Here is a 26399-nt window from a genome sequence, read left to right on the forward strand (position 1 = left end):
TCCAGCTGCTAAAACATTCTTTATTCCAGCCCACTCAGTAACCATTTCACATCAGTCATTTCCAATCCTCCAGGACCCTTTATAGTCTTCACCATTACAAATACGTGTTGTGCAGAGAGTCATGGGTCATTGTATTTTTTTTGATAAATATTGATTAATTATAACTCCACTACAGTTTTCACTGGAACACTATCGTGTATAGTTACACAGAGCTGATAACTTGAAAGATTTACATGCACATCTTTTAGTAATTCTTCTTACGCTGGATTATTTAAGACAAAATTTATTCAAAAATAATTACACAATTTCAAAGTTAAACTCATACAAAATACTTAAAACTAGAAATGCAGTGAAATCTAATACATTTTGTAAATCTCTATTTTTCTCACAGTGTTTTAAAGTAGTGCTTCTGTACACATTTGGTACCTAAAAAGTGATATTTATTCATTGTAAGTCTCTCAGGATGAAAGTCAGGTCCGGTTTTTCAAATGTTTTCAACTTGACGAGAGAAGCAGCATCCCAGTAACCTGCACCGAGGCTCTTCAAAACTCGTCAGCAGCTCCAAGTTTAACGTGACGGTTGTGATTTTGAGGAGTCTTCGCTGCAGTTTTGTGGTCATCACCTTATACATTCCCCACCAGGTGTGTGTGGCTAAGTAAGCTTGAACTGTGCTCAAGTGCGCCCTGTGTTTTTGTATGTTTTACTTGTCCTCTTGGTCAGTGTCCATGTAGCACAAACACAGCTGCTCCTTTCCGAGCAGGATCAGAGAGTCTCCACTGCAGTGCCAGTTTAGTGACTGGACCTGGAAACCACCTGGCAGGGAAGAGAAAGAGAGTGAGAAGTGAGATGATTATGCATCAAATAAAGGTGAAAATAAAAGTATCAATACTTAGATACTACTTCGATACCATGTGTTGAAAATGAAATATCCGCATTCAAAATTCTTTGGAATCATAAACAAAAAATAATAATAAATAAAACAGATCTACAATCTGATTTTCAACCCTGGGCTAAAGAGATATTGGCTTATTTTGCTATCCTATTTTCCTATTTATACTTTTTTCTTTTTGCAGTGGTATCAAAACAGGCATCAAGTATCATTTTTATACTAGTTTGTAGCAAAATTCTAAATTCTGGTATCGTGGCAACCTTATTGTGCATCCTGAATCCACATTCAACCTCTCTCAGTTTGTAAACCAAAATGTGACACACATGAGCATCACATAGATATATACTGAGATACTGCAGATCTTGTTCTGTTTGCATTTTAAATTCTGACATCGGATCAGTGGTGAGATATCTTCCCTGTGCACGGGAAAATAAAGAGCAAAACTTTGACTTAAAAAGCATTTCACTGGGATCAATCCAATGTCATACCACATGAGTTCTAGGTTTGCTAGTCTTCAAAACTGAAACAGTGACCTCTTGCTGCCAACATGCAGAACTTATCTCGTGAAGCTGAACTAATCCTGACTGCACTGGCCCACTTCTACATCTGAGAACACTGTAATAGAGCTGTGTGATCTGCTGCTTGATATCTCCGACTCAGAGCATTTTACCTTCAGCGGGGACTTCGACGGAGACGCAGCCTGCCGGGGACCACAGATAGAGTTTGCTGTTGCCTGTACACAGTGCCAGTCGAGGGCGTCGGGGGTCCCACTGAAAGCACCGCACAGCCGAGGTCTGCTCGAGCACAGCCTCCAGGCTCATATTCTGCATGTCCCACACCCACACAACACTGGCCATGTTGTCTACGGTAAAAGAAACACAGACACTCAGTCAAAGCCACTCTCAGCTTGTAGAGCCATGAAACTGTAGCTTCACAGCAAAAAGAAGTCAATGTTTATATAAATAAAGTAGAAACTGTTATTTGCATATAATACAGCTCTCTTGGGTTGACAATGAAGGTGAAAGTGAACAGCTGTAAGAAGTCTTACCATTTTTAGTGGCAAGATAGCGACTGTCTGAGCTGAAAGCCAAAGTAGCGACACCGATCTTGGGGTTGGCTCGGTCTGGATCTGGCTTGACGACAGGAATTTGGACTGGCAGTGGGCAGATCTCATCTGGAGTAGGCGACCACAACAAATGAGTTTATGATTAGACAAAGCTATATCAGACCTCAGCAGATTTACTCAAATACTACTTTTAGAATATTTTTTAAATGATGGTAAAGCTGACATACATTTGCTTTGGGTGTTGAAGAGGGTGGTGCCAATTGTGATGTTGTGTAGCGACAGGTCATCACCGCCAACAGCTGGCCTCCTCTCCACTTCTTTATACACAACCTGCAAACACAACAAACAGTAAATAATTGCACTACAGTGCCTTCACGGCTCATCATCATGAAGGCTGGAAAATACTCACAGCTTTTGTGTTGTTGATGGTTGCTGGGTGCTCAAACTGTGTGATTTTCTTCCATGTGATGTGATTGAGGATTCGCACCTGACATGAGGATAGTAAAGTCTTGTAAGTCATTTTGTACTGATATTGACAAATGCACACTCCAAATAATAGTCCAGATATTTTTACAGTCTGCTTTATACTGCTTTCTCAGGAAAGCAGTATAAAGCCATTTGTGGTTCACAGTGGACCTGCTCAAAGTCTGATTAATTACCTAGTGATGTCACATGAGTCAGTGTTGGTTGGTGATGAAGACATTAAGTTTAAAAATGAAAAAAACAGAGGTGTGGATTTAAAAATAAGTACGCTAATGAGACCTCTGTAGCCTACTGCTCATCTCTGCTTGAGGCAACATTAGCCGCAACTAGCATAACACAACTGAATCTGTATGGTGTCTGTGAAACTGTTGGTGGTCGAGTTGCATTGTGAGTAATGTAGGCACCAGGTACGGAAAAACTGCCTGTCCCGAGTCTGAAAATGTAAGAGTGTAGTGTAATGTTAGTAATGCTAAATTAGTGGAGTTTGGTTTACAATGATTACTTTTCCCTCATGTTAGTTGTGTTGTGTAAGGCTATAAAGTGATATGCTGAATGCTTATTTCTCAATGTCATTGGCCATCATTTGTTTGTCCATACTTTTTCATCATAGCTGCCAATGGCCAGGAACTGGCTGCTGGGGCTCCAGGTCACAGACTTGACACCCAGCGACCACTCATAGGCACTGTAGGTTGACAGCAACCGGCCGTCCAAAGAATACAGCAACACCTTGTACTGTGGAGATGATACACACACGAAACACATGGTCAATTGGAATACTGTAGTGCTTTAACAATAAGGATGCCTTATTTTACAGCTCTCTTACACAAGGCTTTGACATGATGTCAAAGGTTTTTTTCATGTTGCTAGTATGTAAAAGTAGCTAGTAATATAATATCTGTTTTCTGTTTATTTTACTGCTTTAACATGTGAATTTCCTCTCTGGGAATCAATGAAGTCTCATCTCAAATTACATTGTATGTCTATGCTGAGGCAAGTACACTGTACATCTGTGTACTTCTTTACAATTTATGATATGATGTGAAAAGATGTTGCACGTACCAAACAAACCAAACTGTTTAAAACATGGTTGTATACTTTAATGACAAGCCTTAACCCATAATCCATCACATTCCCTTGTTGAGTCCATGTAGCAAATGACTCACCTCCAGACAGCTATCCCACACTGCCAGCACACAGCCATTGGGAGACCACTCCAACCCTGCCAGGTCCTGTGTCTCAGTCTCAAAATGCTGTGACAGAGTTAAGTTTGATTAAAATTACTATTCACTACACATTTACAGAAAAAAACACAGGCACTTCCTGAAGAAGATGGACAAACGGCCTCAATGTGTCTATGAATACATCTGCAGGGCATCTCAAATGATGAAAGTTTACTCTCCATCTCGGTCAGTGACAATTTCAAAGAATGAATTTTTGGATCGTATGTGGTGGTGAAGATTTAACACCAAATCTTAAACCAAAAGTTCAAGTTTCTTCCACTGTTGCTAACAGAGCTTACTCAAATGTTTAATGTATAAGGATCATAAAACTGTCAAACTCTAATGTCATACTTACCCTGAGTAAATGCCAGTCGTCACACACAAATACACTAACATAGTCTTTGCAGTCACGACGTTCAGCCAAGGCCATGTAGCAACCATCCCTGCTGAAATCTATACCTGTGGGTGAAAGATGATGGAGAGAGCTTTAACTTTATAGGAAACTACCAGTTCTGGCATATAATCCCCAGTATGATGTAAAAATCTTAAAATTACAGAGTAACAGCAGAGTTGAATTGAAAAATATACTAAATATCCTAAAAATATATCCACCTTATTTAGGTTTAATTCTTCCATGTTTGAGAAGCATGTATCAAGCAATCAAACACTTATAATATTCATTTTTGGCCCCAATGATAAAAGTTGATTCCTCAGGGGTATGACACCATAAAAAATATATCTAACTCTGATCAAAATAATCTTTATGTAATGGATTTTCTATTATCTAGTCACGTTGGCACCATCAGGTCGGTGGTATGTAACTATCATGGCCATATTATTTATATGGCGACTGTGGGTTGCAGGAGGGCATAGTATTGCATGCAGAAAATGGGGAGAGTCATAGACAATCATTTTTCCCCAGGCTGCTGACAGGCCTGTTATGAAGAGCATGCCCCATTTACTGAAGAGGGGCACAGCTGTCAGCAAACAGGACCATAGTCTGGCCACATACCCAGGGTCGCGCCACAAGGTAGAGAACGGCATGTGATTCATGGGGCATGCCGAGGCGCTCAGACCACTGGCCCTGTCCTCAGGTACTCCTGGTGATACATTTACCTCATAAGCCACAAGAAAACAAATAAAACAATGTTATTCTCATACTGACCCTTCTGACATGCTTTGGGATACTTGATGTAAGACACAGCTTTGGTGCACAGGGACCAGACGGTGATTCTCAGCTGTCAAGGCACCAGAGGAAAGAGGGGGAAAAACAAACACACTGGATTAACTCCAGTGAAAGTATGACAAGCACACCATACTGCCAGGTAGCACAACGGGCATACACACATCCAAGTTAGTGCCTGAGAAATACTGGGCAGACACACATTTTGATGATTTATTAAGCCAATAAAAAATAAATATGTATATACATATTTATTTTTTATAAACACATAACAAACATTTTGATAGAGGTCCTTTAAATATGATTATTAAAGAAATGTGAGCAAAATATGTAGTGAGTGAGACATTTTACAGTAAAAATGAACTTTTCAGAGCTCTCTAGTGGAAAAAACAGTTTTATTAGAAAATAATATTAACCATTCTGATATATAGTGAATCCAAACACCACATGTAAAAGAAATATATTGGATTAGGAATTGGGTTTTGAAGCGAACAGTGCTTTCACAAACCACTTTGAGACATGACCACTTAGAATCTCTTCTAGATGTTAGTCTATATGAGATCAATTCCACAACAAGTCTTCGGTAAGAAGATCTTATCTGAGGCTGTGATCTAATCAGTGTTGCGTATGGCGACTGGGTGTCAACAACAATTTTGTAAGCGTCACTAGCCCAATGCAGCCTCTAAGTGCTCCTCTACACCCAACAAGTTGTCCATCAGCAAGGCAGATCCAGGCTATAGTACAGACTAGCATGGTCAATCATGCCCTTTAACGGCTGAGGACAGAGTGCCTGATATCTTTGAAGAGGTCTATGATATAGCTCTGTGAGGGATACAAGACACTGACATGGTATCCTAATGGTTGGCCCTGTCGGGCCTGAGTGTGTGGAGTGTTGTCCATCAGTGTATTTCCACAGGGAATGGACACATGTTTAAGGGTTGCAGTCGCTAACAGGGATAGAAAGAGATTATACAGATTAAATTAGGATTTGAGCACATATTAAATTAACAGATCCAAAACAACATCTCGACATATGGCAGGAAAATAGGGCTGGTCCATTTAGTAGCCAAGATGTAATGTTAGACATGTTTGCAACATGTGTGACAAATTAACAGCGAGTTGCCTAGCCAGCAAGCTGTGTGAATTCCCACAAATGAGAAGCAGCGCCAAAGAATAACTATCTGGCCACAAGTCGGCATGACAAAGAGACCACATGTGTTAATGCTCAGTTTTGACAGCAGTCACTCAAATACCCACCGGTCTCACTTCAACAAGACTGATGCCAACAAAAGCAGGTGGCACTCAGCCAACAGTGCAGCATAAGTTTGACCCAAGGACTGGTATGACATGTGGTATCTTGCCCTTCAAGAAAAAGAAAGGAGCACATGACACTCACTGGGACACTGTTAGACGATCTGTGGCCTGTACACTTGTTCAGTTGTCTGGGTGTTAAGGTCTTCACAGAGAAAGCTGTTGTTGCAATACCACGTTTACCAATAACAAATTCATTATATTTAGTAAACATAATGATATTATCTACATTGACATACAGTTCACATTTATATGATACATAGATAATACATCTACGTTGTTTTCTACAGCTCACAGTGTTGTGAAAAGTGTCGTAGGTCAATAGTTGATGTTTTTGAAAAAAGATTTCTCATTTCTTTCACCTCTCTTAAACACAACTTCTGGCAGTTGTCATTTGGAACAATCCCAATTGTAGGGGCATGCAAGCACAACACTGCGACATTAAAGGTGTTAAATGCATGGCGCTCAATACCTTCCCCTTTACTGCTTACAGTAAGCCAATATAATGTGAGTGCATGCAGCTCTGTCTGATCATGCTTTGAATGTTTAAAGACACCCTCCACATATGTATTATAGTATATATAAACTATAATTACCACCTCGCAGTTGCGTATGCCTCCGCACACCAGTTAAACTGCTGTTCCTGAGCTATGATGAGGAATAATGGCCAGAACATTTTTTTGCAGAATATTATGATGTCACAGTGAAGTTGACCTATGATATGTGAAACTGGCAAACTTGTTTATTCCTATTTACATGTACTGTGTAGCTTTGAAATCTCATCAGTGGACAGACTACCGCTAGTTTTGGGTAAACTCAAGCTGTCATTTTCCTTCAGTCTATGGCGCAACAGGTAAATTAGGTCTCCAAACAAACGTTTGTGAAAGTGTTATTATTAATGAGATATTAAACACATACAATTCAGATGAATGAGATGTATTGTGAATTCATTGTATTTAACTGGTGCATGATGCAGGGGTCTTCGACCTGGAAGTTATTGTAAACAACAGATTGGTTCTATACCATCATTCTATTACCAAATAACAGTGCTGTGTATTCTTGAACTATTTAAGTTTCAAACAGAGAAACATATTGTGTACTACTTTCATCATCTTTTACATCACAGCCACATATTCTGGAGAGAACCCTCGAGCCATATATTTTCTTCAAAATATATTTTTGGCAATACAGATTTAAGCCTAGCCTTAATGCTCAGCTGTATTTTACATTTAAGAATGTGCAGAGCTGAAACTACTGAAGTGACAAGGCTTTCATCATAGTGTCCAGACGGACATTTGAACTGAGCCAAGTCTGTCACCTAACTGGGCTGAAGTGTCGAACATCCTGTTTGGTCAAGACATCCAGCTGTGCAGACCCTGTAATATCACCTCACTGCACGCTTCCTGGACATCCCCTCAGCCATGGTGCCATGGCAACAAAGATCAACAGTACTCAAACACAAACACACTTATACTTCTTAGATGCCTTGAACCCACCGCATAGGGGATGCAGAGAGATCAGGACCCGAAAGGCAGTGTAACTTTAAACTGGTTGGAGGAAGGTTAGCATGAGGAAAATAGGTGGGAAATGCTTATCCATGTGGGGTGGTATGCAATAAGATCCTTAGTTGGTAAAGCTACACTTTAGATGAAGTATCCTCACCAAAGGTGAGCAACAGCTTAGGGATGGGGCCTAGGGCCTTGCGGGTGGTGTGAAAAGTCAAAACTCCACTACAACAGCTGCTGTTTATCCATCAGGGATGGAAAAATTCACGACTCTGCCAGGGTTAGCATAACTGCTGAAAAGTACATGCTGTAATTACAGACAAGTACATCTTTTTATTTCAGTACTGTTTTGAACACCATATGTAAGGATTCCCCATTAGGAAGCCCTTCCTATAGTTCCATCACATTTTTACAAATGGAGTGGTTGTGCGAGTTTTTTAAAAAGCAATGGAGAAGCTGAAAATTGCTTCATAATATGGCCTGTGACTGTAATTAAGTGCTGGACAAAAAACTTCACTTGACATGTTATGACAAGACAATCTTCTTAAGAGACAACCAAATGGGACAATTGCAGCTAATTTCTACCATCACATCCATTTAATATCTATTAGCAAGTATTCATAACAAGAAAACCACAGAATTATGGAACATTCCCAGCAGGACAGTCTGTGGGCAACATGATAACTACAATCAGTTGTGTAGACCAACGTTACTGACAGCAACCTGGAACACAAATCTATCTATCAGCCATTCTTGTTGCATACCTCAAGCAGTGCGAGAGAATGGGCAAGTGTATTTGATGCCTTATGGGCCTATCTGTCAGCAGAGGATTAGACTGCAGGCATTTCCCATAGGAAGCCATCTCAAACCAATATAGCCTATTTCTCCTGTTACAGCCTCATGATTCTGCCAAGGAACTGGAGCCTCTCGCAGCCCACATGTAGGTATGGCTGGGCTATTGTCCCACGTTGCAGTGCAGCAGCTGCCTACGTTTGCAGTTTAGTCCAGTAGCATTGCTGCCAACAATGCTACATGTTAGCAGGGCTCCATCAGTACCGGCCAAGAATGCTATTGCTAATCCGATCCCAACAATGTAAAAACCATTAGAGAAGTCAAGCTCAATGATGTCCTTGGCTGGAGTTTTTCCACCCTCAGTTTATCACCCCTCAGCTGGTAAAGATTAACTTGGATGTGTGAGTGCCATTTTGTGAGGTCCTAAGATAAATGATCGGAATTCAAATGGGAGATGACTTGCGTGAAGTCTCACAATACATAGGCTTGGTTTCAGCAATGCGACTTTCTATTAAATCTGTGAGATGGCGCCACCCCATATTTGAATACAGCTGGGTTTTTTTTGTACATGTCTGCCTCCAAAAAGGTCCTACCTTGAGGCCTTTAATGAACACCTCAAGAGCATTTCTTTCTGGTTTGAAAAAAGGTCCTCACCTGTAGTCTGCCACTGAAACCCTTATCAGCGCTCAAGACTGATGTGTTTTTTCATGTAATTGTTAAAATGTCAGCTGTGAGCTAATAAATTATCATGTACCTACAAATCAGGTAAAGATTTAAAGATATTCTGTTTCGAGTAAAAAAGAAAACGCACTGCAGCAGCTAGAGAGACAGCTAGACACACACGCGCAGCCAGCAAAGCAGATTTGACACGTAGACACACACACACACACACACACACACACACACACACACACACACACACACACACACACACACACACAGAGGCACGATCCACACCAAAGGCAGCTGTCCCTAAACAAGTTAATATAGCAGGCTGTTTATGAGTGGGGCTGAAATTCAAGCCTGACACGAACACCCGTCTGGCACAGCCTTAATGAAATCTTGGTCTGAGGTGAAGGTAAGTTCAGTGGGCCCCTTGGCACTGTAGCAGACAGTGCCTACTTTGCCTCTGTTAAATTAGTTTTGGAGCCTCAACTACTAAAGGATTCTCAGTAACAGTAAGCAGTACATGACTTCCTGCTCATACTAGCCACATGATAAGGACAGTGAGAAACAGATTTTTGAATGCAGAACACCACAAGTGAGAGGATGTCTTGACATGGACTACTATGAAAAGCTTCATCATTAAACTATAAAAAACAATATCCATTGATAGCTTATAAAAAACCTGGCCATGGAATGATGACTGTGGATTGATATGTCCCATTTCCTCGTGACTCACAGTGTTTTCTTAGGGCTCGTGAACAGATATATTTCATTTGGTGTGACTTGTTTAAACAGAATTAAACTGCAGTGCCACTTGAAGTTTAGACTTGTGTAAGGTTAAATAATGAAAAGTATCATTATCTGACCTTTGTCATTATCCAGTGATTAGGACAGGATTACCTATCTCAAGAAACAAGCCCACCAAAGATGTGCTTTAGGGAATGCTGGTATAGGGTTAGTACTTTTATCAAAACATCAGAATTAAATGAATCACAGTGAGTAGCTAAAAGAGGTTATGAAGGGATGTGATGGTTGCAATCACAAGTTACTTGACACAGTGCAGGAGCAATTTCTGATCATAAAGGAATGTTTGATTTTGTGTCTCATCTGAATGTTTGTGAGTTGACATGTTTCCCCACTGTATTTAACATTTGTTGATTTATATAATTGCATAATTATTATTGGTCACTTTAAAAATTCTCCCACATACAGATGCATTTAGGAAAAAAATACTTTTGCAAGGATGAGTGAAAGTCACACTCTGTTCTATGCAGACACCATATTTCTTTTGGGAAGGAGCCTTCATTAATTTCCATCCTGTTCCTTTATTTATTTATTTTTCTTGAAGATGCAGACAAACACAAAGCAGACATGCCACAGACACTTGCACTCCTTGCACCCTTCTCCAGACCAGACACAGTTGCGTGGTGGGTTCCAACACCTGTCAAGGGATTCCTGGAGTCAGCTTCAGCATGACAGACATGGCCCACCACGGTGCCCCCATCATATTCCACATGGCTCAAGGGTAGCTGCTATAGCTTCTCACCCCTTGCAACATGTGCTTACTATGGAATGAATTTAAACCTGTAGTCTAGAGGCATAGAATGAAACTAAATGCATCTTTATTTGTTTCATTCTGCTTTATAAACAACACTCAACATCTCCTGACTCTTTTTCTTCAGAAGTGATCGATAAACAGTGCCTTTTACAGAACACAAATTTCAAGCTTGTAAAGTAATGAAGTTAAAGCTGTGGGGTGGTATATATGATTATGCGGTACGGAAGCCCTGAAGGGCCATGCATTCATACATTTTATTTCCTCCGTTTTCCCGTGATAACGAGTTAATTTCATTTGTTTTCTCGAGATCTCGAGTTATTATCTCGAAATAACGACTGCCGTTTTCCCGAGATAACTGGATAATTTTCTCGAGATCTCGAGATAACGAAAACTTTGTTTTCCCGAGATAACGATATAATTAATTCGAGATCTTGAGAAAACAAAACGATAGTGTAGTTTATTAAATCATTGCAAGAAACATCATTCAGTGTAGCAATGTCAGAGGAGCAGGAGCATATCGATCACCGTGTCACATATCTTTTCAATCAAGGCCTGACACAGGCTGAAATAGCATTATGCCTTGCCATTAGAGATAATATACAATCTAAAAAGACGGTTAGCAAGGCTTCAGCTATATCGGCAGCGCAATCTAAGTGAGCCTGATGTCGTCATTAACTACATAGCTGACCAGTTACGAAGTCCCGGGCGTCTCCATAATCTCAGGCCTATCATATCACAGTCATTATCTCGAGATCTCGAATTAATTATATCGTTATCTCGGGAAAACAAAGTTTCATTATCTCGAGATCTCGAGAAAATTATCCCGTTATCTCGGGAAAACCGTAGTTGTTATTTCGAGATAATAACTCGAGATCTCGAGAAAACAAATGAAATTAACTCGTTATCAGAAAACGGAGGAAATAAAATGTATGAATGCATGGCCCTTTAGGGCTTCCGTAATGCGGTGAATTGCTAGAGGCTCAATATTATGGTATGAAAGAATTTCCACAAGCCACTCAGCCTACCGAAGAAAGACCCCATTATATTTTATATTAGATTTTTTAAGCTGTCTAGTATCACCTCAAAAATCCAGCATTGGTCAGGCTATAATACATGGATTGATTCATTAATGTACATTGATGAAGGCCCAAAACACCACTAGCCTTGCTCAGGTCAAGTTGAGTTAAACTTCAAACTTCACAATGCAAGAATTTGCTTAATTTGGCCCTTTTATTAATTAAATTGATGCCACATGTACTAAGAAGTGCAATTTCATCACAACTTCTGTTTATGTGAAAGACAAAAAAGTAAGCTCCTTTTCATCCTTTACTTGCCTCCAAAGTGAGACCTGTGTTTTCATATTGCTACATTGAGACAACTACTGTTTTCACTAAATGTAAGAACAAATCCAAACCATTTTACAACATGGCAGTGCAACAATCTAAAGGAGCTCCGGCTGACTGATTAGTTTGTTTAAAAATACTTTTTAAACTATTACTGACTCTTCGTTGATTTGCTGCTTTCATCTTTTAATTGTTTTGTTTTTTTAAATCTTTTTTGGTTTGGGTGTTTATTTATCTTTTTTGCTTCACTTAACTAAGTTCACTATTATTATTTGCACAGAACATCATTAATAGGACTTGCTGCCAAACAAAACTCCAGACCTACATTGAAAGAGCACATACTCATTGCACCCATGTTTCAGGGGTACTTGAGACCCATGTATGACAGGACGCTAACAGGAGGGGAGCTATGAAATCAGGCTGAATACATGCATCAGGTTGGTGGGGTGGGGGGGTTTTAGGGGTGGTCAAGAAAGGCTCTGGTGTCTGGCTATTTTCAGGTCCCCCTTCCTTGCGGGCCAGCAACAGTTGAAACCAGACAAGCACATGCATAAACACACTTCTGTGCACATGAATGCATGCACCCATGCACGCACCAACTTCACACTTACATGGAACTCAGTGGCGTTGAGAATGTGACGTCCGTCTGGACTCCAGCGCGAGGAGAGTAGTCCTATTGAGCCCTCATCAATCTTACAGTGCCAGTCCGGCTGTTCAAGAGACCACACCTGAAGAGAAAGACGGAGAGTAACAGAAGGACAGCAATCAGCCATCACTGATGACATCTCTCCCTAAACTTGATTTCCAACAGTAAGAAACACTTGAGCAACAGAAACCATGAAAGACTGGCGCTGGATACCCATTCAAAGGTAAGCTACTTGCCCTGTGATGTACAAGAAACTGACATTACAATCATACACACAACTTGTTTTCACCGCTGCAGCTATTTTTAAAACGTTATTTATTACCAACTCTGTCTGTCAATTTGGATTGCAAGTTTGAAAACATTTAGGGACATAAATTCAAAAGTAATATCCCTATTTTTTAATATTAATATTTAATATTAATATATAAATAAAACAGCATAGTTCTAGAGTCATCACATAACATATGTCTTAGTATTCAGGAAACAAAAACGTGTTAAAGAACGATCACTGTCACTTTTTTCTTGTTTTAAATGGTGATTTACATTTGAAATAGCAGCTCTGCGCCGTCTAATTTCTGGTGTGCATCACTTTTTAACTTATGTGGGGCCTACATGTTTAATCAATGTAATATGAAACAGTACTTAACAATATGATGAATTAAATTGTACACACACTGAAGTGCATTGATTATTAATTAAAATAAAACATAGACAAAACCTAAAGTTTGAATTAAATTTGGATTTTTTTTAAACCCAATGTATCCACAGTGCTGTAAAGTATTGTTCAGCAAAAATAAATGGCATTTGACAGAATAACACCAAATTATAGTTTCACTATTTCTTATATAAGAAAAAATGTGACGTAATACAGGGCATGCCTGAAGCAGCTGCTCAATATTCAAGTGAAATTTACAAGCTTATTCAAACTCAAAATGCTTCCAGTGAAGACAAAGAATGTTTGTTTTGAGGCAGAAATCTTAATTTTGCATTTGAAAAATGATTTCAATATTATGTTAACGCATGTGGTAAATTACAAGCATTACAAACAATGACCTTCTAGTAGTTCAACAATATTTGTTCACATGTATACTTGTACTTTTTTTTTTTTTTTTTTTTTTTACATATTTGTGCATATAAAATCCTGTTTTTAATCTCATGTTTACCTATTTCAAGAAGGCCTCTTGTCTATCAGAACTCCAGCTAAAGACATGATTGATTTCCTCACCACAAAATAATCACACAATCAAGTCCTGCCCTCTAGATAAAATGTTTCAATGATACTATGAAATATTTAACAATAATGTAGATTTTTAATTCATCCTCTTTACTGTCTCTAAAATGTTACTTCATCCTCCCAATTACATGTCACAGAACTATCTGACCTACCAAAAATTATTTTAAAACCATATAGAATGTTACTTCTACTCAAAATGTATTACAAGTCACAGAAATGTTGAATTTGTGTTTTTTAAGGATGTGACATTTGAGTTGTTGATTATTATTGTTTAATCCATAAAGTGGTGACAATCAAACCTTTTTATGTCATTCAAAATACAATTAAATAATCACATCACCACTAATAATAGAAATTACAGTTGGTAAGATCGACTGCAACCTGACTTTTACATTGACATTTACACAACATGCCGAGTCACATACATTCCTATCCTCTTCTCATAGCCTACCTGTACCAGTCCTCTTTTGTACATAGCACAGAGGATGAAAAGTGAGTCTGAAGACCAATCCATGTGGGATATCTGGTCCAGGCAGGTGTAGAGCTGCATGATCTGCAGGGTGCTCATGTCTCGCACCACTAGCCTGTACTGCACACAGGTAGCCTGAGGAGAACAGCCAAAGAGACAAGCCATGAAAACTTAAAATGACTTCAAAAACACTTGTATCCACGTTTTACTAGAAAGACACCTTGTGGGAATTAATTCAGAGTTAAAAGTATTATTTTTTCTGCATTACAATACACGCACTACAAAACCACATATTAACAAATATCATTAAAAAATATGTCAACCACTTACCAAATATTTCCCATCTGGGGAAACTTTACAAAGTTGGTTGGATTGCTTGAAGACCTCTGAGAAATTCATTTTACAATCGCAACTGTTCCTACACAAGAAGATAATACAGTTATCATGACATTAAAAAACAACTGAGCCTTCTCAGAACTTTAGATGCATGAGAGATGGGCTGTCAACTAGTGTAGTTTCTCATTTTTAACACGCGATGGCGCCATAAGTCCAATTAATAAACAACACTGCAAACATACACAGGCAGAGAAACACTTCTTTCCCCATTAAACCTGAGTTATTAAATGTGGGAGAGTACAAACCGACTCATAAACTGTTTACGTCCGCTTCAACCACAGCCTAAGCAGACAGAAATTACCTACAGGTAGTTACGTTAGCCTAGCTAGCTGGCTTGAAATTAATAGAAGTAGCTAAAGCAAAATAAACCCACACATGAACGCTTTCTAAAGAACGACTCCATTGCTACTTTACCTTCTTGCTGTCAATTAAGTGATGTCTACGACTGTAGACTGATAGAAGCCAACACTACATGCTAACGGTAAAGTTAGCTGTTACCTGTGTTGTCACTGGACTCATTCAACACTAACGTTAGCATATAGCGCTACTAGCAACTTAGCAGGTGGCAAACCTTCACTATCTTCCCATTCAATGCTTAAACTTACCTCTAATGGCAATTCTGTTGCTTTGTCGGTCAGATAAGAGACGGCTAAATGTCCCACAATGAGTTTAGAAAAGTTTTATTGTTCGCATCATCGTCCTCGGGGTACGGGCTGTCGATGTTTCTCCAACTGTTGCTAGTTTGTTTTTTATGAGCGAATGACGACACGCTGGTGCCGTCCAATCAGCATCGGTCTGCTGCGTGTTGCCTTCTGGGAGATGTAGTTCATCACTGTGTTTCTCTTTTTCCGGCGTGTGTGAACGTAATGTGTGCGTGTTTATGTGCGCCTTTGTACCAAATGAATATAGACATATACGCACCAATGTTATTTTCTTCTATTGTAAACTAATCAGTTTGTGATTTTGGTCTAGATTTGATATTTTCATAGCCTAAACTCCATTCCCTTCATATTTTTCTTTAAGTCATAGTCGTTTTATAGTGTGTGGTGTATTTTTTATTCACACAAACGTGTCTTGCAGTCTAAGTAGGGAACCATTGAATTACTTTTTAAAACCATCACCATTTTCCAGCTTTGCTGAGCTGGTAAAGGTTTCCCGCTTATGTGCGCCCCAAACCGCGCTACCTCCTCCCTGCTTCACCCAGCGCACATAACGCTTCACCTCCTCCTCGGTCTCCCTCAGTAAACCTCACACTTCCCTGAACAGCATGCAAATCAGTTTTCCTCCCGATTCTTCGCAGTTAATTTCCTCCGAAAAGTCAATCATCTCTAGCTGCTGTTATCATACTGTAAACTCGGTCGATTTTTTTTTGTTTTTTGTTGTGGCTGTTTTTTTATGGAGGGTCACTTTCTTGGCATGTTCGATAATAAACAGGCAGGTGCTCGGCTCAACATAATTCTTGGGTGTTTGGACTGGAATAATAATAACCTCCAGGTACGTTGATTTACTCTGATGGGCTATAGTAGAATTAGTGATTTAGATTTTTAAGTCATAGCATATGTTTTTGTTTTGTTCATTGAGCAGGCCTTTCACTTTGTCGGCGTTCAGTTTGCAGGATGTGACAGGCTAAATATGAAAATAATTTTCTAAAATCGAGATTATTGACAAGAAAGGCCCAGCTGTCTTGAGAATTGATTGTATAAGATCCAAATAATTGTTTCCAAAGTTTTAGTTTTAAATCTTTCTGGATGTTTTGTTGATTTGATTTTGCAGCTCATCGCGGTATGGATAATAGTTTGTTGAGGGTCTGCGTTATGTGTTTTTGGTTTCGAGTACCCTACATAAAATAGGCCACATAATAATAACAATAATAATAATAATAATCATTTGTCTAAATAAAAATGCAGGCCTTAGAAATAATCCCTACAGTAGACATATGCATAGGCTTATAATAGTGTCGACATTTCGATTTTTGTGGTCAAATTATTAATGTTGGAAACAAAATCTTAGTGCTGTTAATTATTTTTAGCATATTGCTCAGTATCATTCTTTGTAATTAATATCAACAAAAGACTGAATTATTTATATTAACGTATAATATCGTTTTCATATTTAAATACATTTCAGTGCTTTGAATTTGGATAACGAGAGACACCCAATGATTCATGAGCAACGACAGGCTCATCCTTTGAATCCTCATATGAAATATTTCACTAGGGGCTGTGGAGGATCGGATCTAAAACAATTTTAAAATTAATTTATTCTCAGTTGGGACTTATTTTCTTGCATAAAGTTGCCCTGGGGAAGGCATTGTGCATATGTGTGTGTGTGTGTGTGTGTGTGTGTGTGTGTGTGTGTGTGTGTGTGTGTGTGTGTGTGTGTGTTTGTTGTCATGGGTTCCGTAACCCCGGAGTGGAGACGCAAAGTAGAGACAGGTGAATATCAGAGACAATGTCAAGCTTTAAAAAGGATTGTGTGACATTTAGGCAAAGAACCAGCAGAGGCCGTGCTTTACAGAAACAACACGGGCGTGGATATTAGAAATCGAAGGAAATAAGCAGATGATCGAATATTTTACCCAAACGCTCATCAATGTCACAATCATTTTTGTTCATATTTAATTTGCACTTTACTGTGCCAGATCTTCTATCTTTCTATCTTCAACGTGTTTATGGGCAGCGTTTGATTTTATAGGACCTATGATATAATAAGTTATGTCTTCTTCAATGGCAATATGTAGGCCTATTCATATTTCCCACTCTGATTAAGAAAACCCAAAAAGTTCCAACATGCGCACGTCTATACAGATCATAAGTAGCCTAATAGAAAATCATTTATTTACAGTATTTCCTGACTGATGTGAGGACTAAGTGAAAAACTCGTCAGTGTCCAGGTGGAATCCCAATTAATGTGCCCAGAGCTCTGAGGCCGACCCGCGGTCTCTCCTCTGCTCGTCCTGCAGTGACGCTTTGTCAGATCCCCTGCGCCAGCACACGAGCTGCTCTGGGATCAGACGAGGCGGCACTGGAGGTCGAGCTGGGAACGGGAGCTGGTTTCTGCGGCGGCAGCCACCTCGGGAACAGCGGGAACCTGCAGCCGCAGCTGCTGCGGAGCAAATTATATGTGTGCGCTGCAGGCCTCTCTATGTGCTCTAGTCTATCTTGTTTTTTGTTTTGTTTTTTCAAGTCACGTCCACTGGATCATTTCGCATGAATCTGAACTTCGTCACACGATCTGTTTAAATAAAAGAGGAAAAAAACAACCTTTGTTATGACATCACTTGAGATGTTTACTGAGCTGCATATCTTCAATCGATTGAGTACAGGCCAACAGTGAAAACTGTCACATGTAGATAAGGCTAGGCTACAGTAAAAAGAATGAACACTTAAATGCACAGGGCCACTTTCGACATACACCTGCAGCAAAAATTAATCATTACCTAAAGATGATTATTCTTTTATTTATTTTTTTCCATTTATGTGTTTTGCGTCTTTAAATGCACCTTTGCCACATTTTTTCTTGTGCAGTCCTTCAGAGGGGTTACTAAGGAGATATGACGCGGCTGTGGTTTGCAACTGTGATTATAGTAAACTTTGGTACGACCGAATATGCCCGACGGGGTTTTGTGTTGGATGTGATCAAACTGGAGAATAGATCGAGACCTTCCGTTTTTCAGCTTTACGCAGCAGGCCTGCGATTCATTTGACTTTCTGTTCATGCGCAAGGCGAACACGGATTAATTTGAAAACTCGAGGTATTCACAAAGAGGCCCGGATGCTCCCCTTGCAGGTAGCTCACATTTTCTAAACTCTGTAAGGTCTTTCTCATCTGCTTTGTCAAAGACACCAAGTTCTCTTTCGCTGGATGGAGCTGCGATCATTCTGCAAACGACCAAAGAGCTCTCGGTTTAGACAACCAGAGTACAACGCGCCTCTGCTCTCCGCTGTAGATCCACTTTCTGTTTGGGTATAGTCAGTGTCTGAACACATTTAAAGGGCTGCAGTAGAGGCTGTGTTATTTGAGAGTCGGAGGAGGTGATGCTCAGACTTTGCAGAGGGGGAGAAGGACGCTTCCCCTCGGAGTGAAACGGTGATGAGGCAGGCAGGTCTGGGCACGCGCAGGCCCCCTGACACCCTGTGCCACCTCACTGGGACTACATTGGTGTGATCACACCTGGATGAATGCGTGTAGCCTATTTGCGTGTGTGTGTGTGTATATTGAGCTGCTTCCTCTCCATTTTGAACACTGATAAAATGAGTGTATGAACCAGTAGTTTGTTTCCAATTGTAGCTTTTTTAACCTGTTAAAAGTCTGTTTTACTGTAATTGAATTTAATTAACTCTTGTTTTCTACAATCATGCTTATACTAAATAAGTCTCTCTCTCTCTCTCTCTCTCTCTCTCTCTCTCTCTCTGTGTGTGTGTGTGTGTGCATGCTCTGCAGAGTGATCTGCCCCTCACCAGACTATCTATCCTCTAAGATGTCCCAGTCCACTGTCACTGAAGACGGAGGCACCTTCGAGCACCTGTGGAGCTCCCTGTGAGTGTCAACAACACCTGCTGACGAATGTTTTACTTTCCGTAGGCTACGATGAACATATTTTCCAAGTGACATCATGGTTTTATTTAAAATTTGAAATGTATCAGACAATGAATACAAAACACATATGATTCTGTCAGCACCAAATAGATTATTATATACTCATAATTGACAAAAAATTGAGCTTTAACTTGATACTATCAGTACATAGAGCATGGGGGGAAAGCAATGTCGTTCTTTAATGCTGGATAACATTTTGAAGAAATACAAATATGTATTAGAACTTCTAAATAATTATATTATTTGATATAATAGTTAACAATATACATGTATACCTGCTGTTGTGTTTTCACAGGGAGCCAGACAGCACCTACTTTGAGCTCCCCCCAGGCAGCCAGCCAGGTGAGCGCACAGTGCCTTCCACCAGCACACCGGGGAACCACCGCAACGCTGCCGAAGGCTCCATGGATGTCTACCAGCTGAGGGACATGAACGACAATGTGATGGTAGGAACATGGGCCAACTCCAGTTTTGTGGTCAATCTTTGTTTTCTCTTGAGAAGCTTCACAGCATTTCTGTTACCTGATGGTTTTCGCTGTGAGCAGGAGCACAGACACATTGACCCATGTCACTTTTGGTGACTTTCCATAGACTTACATTCATTTTCTGGAGACCCTAAAAACCCTAATCCAAACCACTAACCCAATCCTGAACCACGGCCCTAAAGAATCAGCATTTCCAATTGGCAAATAATTTTTTTCAGCCTGTCAGAAACAAACAAACAAACACACACACTTCCAAGATCCCATTTTGTTTGTAGCAGCCTTTCACTTTTTCCCTCCAGTGTTCAGGAGATTCCCTCCTATGTAGTTTCCCTCTCCTCTGCAGCCTTTTCCCTCTCTATGTCCCTGCTGAGCGGTCTGTAGGGACTGCATGTGTGTGTGTGTGTGTGTGTGTGTGTGTGTGTGTGTGTGTGTGTGTGTGTGTGTGTGTGTGTGTGTTGGGGGAGGGCTAATTAAACCCCAAGCCAGGACCCCTTGCTGCTTCACTGTAGAGCCATCTGTAGGGCTGGGGTGTGTCCATGTGCATCAACTAATGTGCACATATGCTTGCAGGTGGTATTTTTGTTGCTTGGTGTAAACGTCATATGCATCGCAAGTGTCTCAACTTTTTAAGAATAAAGACAAAGTTTTTAGAGTAAATTTTTTGAGCCCACACAGACAAATGTAATTCTTTTACCGATGTTCTGTTACAACATATTTGCAGGTTCATCAAGCACATTTAACTTACTTTATCCATCTCTGTCTTCCAAATATGAAATCAGAAGTCACTCTTTAACACACCTTGGTTCCCCCTCTAATCTGGAATATTGGTTGGATCTAATCTTTAAGAGGGCAAGCCTGGGCCTGCCTGGCCAGTTAATGAATAGTCATGACAGAAATAAGGGGGCGGAGGGAGGATTTGTTGTTAGATGCAAGGCAAGTTGAGAAGGCCGTCAGGCAAGGGAAAAAAGAGTGGAGAAGAAGAGAGGCAGGACGTCTCCTGTATCCCCCATCATGTCCTGCTCCACAGAGGGGTCAGACGGCCACGGAGGTTCGGACTCTTGCAGCCACCACAGCAGAGTGTAAGTCCTATAAGGGCCAGGACACTTCATAGAAACCCTCCATCTTATCTTTCAGGAGGCTTAAGATGCTGTGTAGTGTGGTAAGTGGACCAGAGTAAACTGTTTTACGTGTTGGCATATCCAGGAGTTTTACAAAACTGAAAATAGTGTCTTACTGGTCTTGTAGTGGAGATGTAGAAGTTACTGTATGTGGCTGAGATTGGTGGCAGTCAAACAGATGAAAGAGATCACCTGTGCATGCTCATGACTCATCAGCTGTTTGAGAATGAGCTGACATTTGAAAATCAGGCCTGTACTTTCTTTTACTTTTCATGCATGCGTACATGGCCACCTCAATTAGAAGTTGTAGTAGGATTAGATGTATTCCTAGTTTCTATATCATTGCATTAACAAGTTGGATTCATTTAGGGAGATGGCTGGTGAGGCACGCGCCTGACATTTTGGTACGGTCACATGATGCAAAGGCAAGCTGTGTTTTAACTTTCCGTCATCTTTTTCTGACATTAACCTTGAAGTAATTTACTCTGAAGATGTAAGAGTAATCTATCAAGTTTTACTTAAAATGTGTTTAAAATAAATACAAATTATACTGGTTGGCATGGATGTGGGCCTCTTGAGAATGATGGTATATCTATGTTATGCACACATGCTAAATATTCCCAACAGGGGGCGACCGTCCTACATATCAGGCCACATTTCACCTCCTCTCATTCTCACCTCTGTTTAACACAGCTGGCTTCCTTTAGACATGCTCCAGTTTTCATATATGATGCTGTGTCATTCATTTATGTAGCCTAACTTTTCATTTTGGTCCTGTTGTTTTCCTTAATTTAGCAGAGCCACATGACAATCTGTGTGAATCTGTGTGAAACTATAGAGTCCGGTTTAATGAGTAGCTGTAAACAGAGGCCATTAGCAGAGTGATACTCTGCTTATCCTCAACCTATTATGTTTCAATCATCTTGACAAGTGAGGGTTGTTGTGGCCGGCTTACCTAGGTTTCTAAATGTTTTGAGCCTTTAAAGCTCGGCTTTGAGCGGCAGCTACCGGGATGGCTGCCCATAGGGGACATCAGATGCTGTTGGGATGAGAGGCTTAAACACTTACACACAGTGAACACACACACACACACACTTGCTCACACAGTGGCGGCGGAGGTTTTAGCTCTGTTTCAACTTGTCGCGGATCGAGTCCAGGTATTAAGAACAAGCACACCTGTGAGTGCATGGGTCTGTGTGACAGTGTGTGTGTGCATGTGTGTGTCAAGTGGGTTTTTTTTCACATACACCTGGGCTCACCTTGTGTCTGTAAAGTGCCTCTGACAATATCTGTAAGAGGAAGATTTCAAAGGTGGTAAACAGCTGTCACATTATGTAGCTTCCCTATTTTCCACTGACTGACATGAGACATTAAAGACTTTTGATTAAGGTTACCGCAAACAATTTTTTATTGATTAATCTGAAATGTTTTTTTCCAAACCAGCACTCAAAAACTTAAAGATATTCAGTTGGTTGTCATATATAACAAAAAAGAAGAGAGAAAGAATGAAACGAAACTCTGCATAGATTATTGGAGTAGTGTCAAACTGAATTTCTGTCGACTGACTAATCAGTTAATCATTTCAGGATTTTAGGCTGCACAACTAGAAGTTAAACAATTGAACAACTATTTGGCATTAATTGTTTGAACCTAGATGTCTCCCATGTGTGTTGTGCTGCTTATACCTGAGTTAGAGTCAACGTACAGATCCAAACACCCACGCATGCCTGCATCCTTATTTAACCGACACAGTTTGTTTTAAGTCTGGGACATTGACCCTTCCCTCTGCTTTCATCTGATGGACCATGACATGGAAACACATGAAGTGTACATATTATACATATTGTGCAACTTTGTCTCTGCTTTTGTGTCTGTGTGCATTGTCAGTGTCTGAGCTGAGGGGCAGGATCAGGAGAAGTGATGCTGTGTAATGCTCTTATAACTTAAGAGTGTGGTGTAGTCTAAATCTAAATCTGAAGTCTAGGTGAACATGAGGTGTGCACTGGGGGGGTGGGGGGTAAGGTGAAAGATCGTAGTGCTTATTTGTTTGCAGCTTACATACTCATGTTGTCTGATATACTGACTGTGCTTTTTCTGAATAATCAACAAGTGTCTGACGGGTCACAGGGATCAAAGAGGTCATTTTCTGTTAAATGTTCCAGCTGAAGAGGGCATTTCAAAACTTTATTAGTCCACTTTGACAAAGTTTGGGCAGACTGGATGCATTCTTTCAAATTGGCGGTACGTTCTGTGTACAAAATAAATATTAATATCTGAATCCCCATGAAAAAGGGGCAAATAAGATTCACTGTAATTACTGTATGAGCTTTGATAGATTTCAAGATTTTGACCAAAAGTAAAAACAAAAAATGTTCAGCCCTGACTGCTGATTTAATGCTATATTGATATACAATACTGGTTGGGTGGTGACCCTTGAACTCCTGTTCTTTCATCTGTTTTTCTTCTCTCTCTCTCTCCCTCTTTCTCTCTCTGTCTCTCTGACTCTCCGTCAGACCAGACAGTGTTTACTTAGTGCAGGCCTTCACAAGGTGTTTTGGAGCATGTGCGTACATGCGCCCCGGCATTGCCGTCTAAGTCCGGGCATGCCATAATTAGAACGTCGTACCATTTTTTGGGTTCCCATCCCTCTCTTTCCTTCTCTCCTTCTCTCCCCTCCTCTCAGTTTATAGTTTCTCTCTCTCCACACCAGTCCTCACCTTTTTCCCCCCTGCCTATCCCTGGCTGCACATGTGTCTGTCTGTGTGTGTGAGTGTGTGTGTTTGTGTGTGATTGTGTGGTGTGTCTACTGATGCACACCTTACTTGAACTCTCTGGTTTGGCTATGGTCTCGCGCTCTCTTTGCTTTGCTGTGTTTGGACGTTTCTGACGGAAGAGTTGACAAATGAGACTAAAGCAGTAGAGGATGTACTACGTGAAAAAGAAGGTAACAATTCTTTTTTTTTTTCCCGCTCATTGTGCACCACTTTCAGTTGTTTGCCATATGTCTGCACTGTACATGCAGCAGGGATAAATCTGGGACTATTTTGTTATATTAGTGATTTTCATTATTTGTCTTTTCATATTATTATGTGTTGGTTGGCTTGTCTTGTTGAATCTGAATCAACCGATGCTAAAATGGTTGGATAATGGATTCCCTGTTGGTCAAAGAAAGTAATTATGTGATGCTGATAAGTAGAAGATTGGCAATAGGACTGTAGTTGGCTGTTTCTGCTTTTTCGACTTTTCTGTGTTTTTGTTAGCGTGAGAAGAAATCAACACATGAGCATGGATGGTAATAAAAATGTTTTCCTTCTACAGTAGCTTCTGAGTCCCTGTACAACTATATATGGGCCTCACAGAGTGTTAACTTTGACAGTGCAACAAATCTTCCCTCTGCTCAAACACAGTGGAGAGGACAAGAAGGGAATGGCAGGCAATTAGGCAGATTACGCCTGTGTTTTACAACTTGCCTCATATAGCCCGAAGGAGGCTACTGTGGGGACCTCACTGCAACTGCCACACACTTACACTCATTCTCACACACCCACACACACACAAACACACACGTTTGTGTCTGTGTAGGTCACACAAAAGTGCTCAAAAGGTGATTTTGGACACCTACCCGGACAGTTACACATGCACCCGTCCCACACACTTCCCGCAACTCACCCATCCCAGTGTAATCCGACCTCCCTTAAAGCCCCTGTGTCTCCTGCACCTCTACCTGTGCCCTCCCTCCGTCTCTCTCCTCCCTCCTTCCTCGCCTCCCTCATTCTCGTCCCTCTTCTTCTCTCCACAGTCCCAATACAACTTGCTGAGCAGCAGCATGGAGAGCCTGGGGAGCCGCGCAACGTCCGCCAGCCCCTACAGCTCCGAGAACGCCTCCTCGTCGGCCGTGCCCACCCCCTCACCATACTCCCAGCCCAACTCCACCTTCGAGGGCCTGTCGCCTGCCCCGGCCATCCCCTCCAACACCGACTACCCTGGTCTTCACGCCTTCCAGGTGTCCTTCCAGCAGTCTAGCACCGCCAAGTCTGCCACATGGACCGTGAGTACACACACTTTCTTGGCTTTGGCATGCTGTGTATGTGTGTGTGTGTGTGTGTGTTTCCTTCTCTCTTCTTTCTGGCCCTCTGTCTTACTGAGTAACTATCTTGCGCACACATAAATATGCACACACAGACATACTTTCACGCACACACATGTACGCACACTCAATCAAGCCAGCACATGTTGCAGGCGTGTCGCGTGCAAGAGAAAGTAGTGCATCATTCAGTGATTCATCTTGTCCTCCACTCACCCCCCGCAGTCAAATTGTATGTGATGAATGCAACAGGGAGAGTTCGGTGCGTGGTCAGGAAAGTTTTTGGTCCCGTGTGTGTTTTGTCTTTGTAGACAGTTCTAGCACTCAATATGTCATTAGAGTCCATTTTATTTTTTAAAGCACATGGTTGAATATAATTTTCAGGATTTAGTTAGTTCCCTTTACAGTATAAGTGTAAGTCTAGGAATTAATGTGTCATATTGCTTCACTATATGAGATCAATGCAGATAAAATATATGACAATGTAGTGGTCAAGATCTGGTATTTGATTTTCAACTTTTAGGACACACTTTTAGGACTCCACAGGTTGATTTGCAAAAGGGACAAAATAACACGTTAACATCTATTGTTCGGAAAATAATTCCTCTCACAGCTGATGCTCTTTCTGCCAATACACGGTAGCAGTAGTAGTACACTACTACATTTTACCATTCAAAATGGGATAAGAACAAACAAAAAAAACATGTACTTAGGAGCTTAGGGCAAGACTTCACCAAACCACACAACTACTTTGTGATCTGATGGTGGTGAGAGACAGGTGAAACGGGAGCTGTGTAATTTGTCATGACACGACGAGAGGTCTCCGGCTAGAGAGGTGTCACCTCCAACTGTCACACAGTTGACCTCCCTGAAACAAGAGAATAAATAGACAAACTGTGTGCGTCTTCATGTGTCTCTGAGCGTTCAGGCCTGTGATGGACCGAGGGGCTCCTAAGCGGCTGTGTTTGCTGGAAGTAACCATGCGTGGTGGGCTCCTTTACTCAGCCCTCAGTGATGTAAGAAGATCCCCCTCTAAACATTAGAGCGGTGGTCTTTGACCTGCTGCTTTTCTCTCTCTGTCTCTTTCTTCCTCAGTGCTTAACACACACTCATGGCTGTCACCTGTGGCGCCTAAAGTTTCGCTCCGTCCTCTCCTAAAATACGTCTGTCAACTCCTGTCTCTCACTTCCATTCTCTGACTCACGTTTTCTCACAGCCAAACTACACTGACAGAAAACAAAGGAAAACATGGAGAAAAAATTATAGTTTGTTTTACCTGAGAAATCACTGCAATGAAATGAAATCTTGAAATATGGCAGGAACATGTTTCAACCTGTTTGGTTAAACATGAT

General features: G+C 40.7%; 2 protein-coding genes across 3 annotated transcripts in view; one reads left to right on the forward strand and one right to left on the reverse strand.

Moving 5' to 3' along the window:
- On the reverse strand, positions 1 to 15478 carry wrap73 (WD repeat containing, antisense to TP73). The gene is made up of 13 exons (XM_073470902.1): positions 15367 to 15478; positions 14696 to 14783; positions 14348 to 14500; positions 12628 to 12744; positions 4824 to 4896; positions 4014 to 4117; positions 3602 to 3688; positions 3036 to 3170; positions 2365 to 2442; positions 2183 to 2285; positions 1938 to 2063; positions 1560 to 1751; positions 1 to 813 (listed from the first exon to the last, which is right to left on the reverse strand). Exons 2-13 carry the CDS (start codon positions 14762 to 14764, stop codon positions 701 to 703), a joined length of 1350 nt encoding a protein of 449 aa, XP_073327003.1. The 5' UTR covers positions 14765 to 14783; positions 15367 to 15478; the 3' UTR covers positions 1 to 700.
- tp73 (tumor protein p73) overlaps positions 12854 to 26399 on the forward strand; it is a 26221-nt gene continuing 12675 nt past the window's right edge. The window contains exons 1-4 of one of the 2 annotated variants that reach the window (XM_073470900.1): positions 12854 to 12885; positions 19205 to 19300; positions 19656 to 19806; positions 24763 to 25011. In XM_073470900.1, coding sequence (XP_073327001.1) covers positions 12854 to 12885; positions 19205 to 19300; positions 19656 to 19806; positions 24763 to 25011 — 528 coding nt within the window. Of the gene's footprint in view, positions 12886 to 19204; positions 19301 to 19655; positions 19807 to 23886; positions 23908 to 24762; positions 25012 to 26399 lie in introns of those variants that run through there. The other variant, XM_073470901.1, reaches the window with a different exon arrangement.

Source organism: Pagrus major, chromosome 7 (genome assembly GCF_040436345.1).
Source record: "Pagrus major chromosome 7, Pma_NU_1.0".
NCBI classification, from domain to species: domain Eukaryota; kingdom Metazoa; phylum Chordata; class Actinopteri; order Spariformes; family Sparidae; genus Pagrus; species Pagrus major.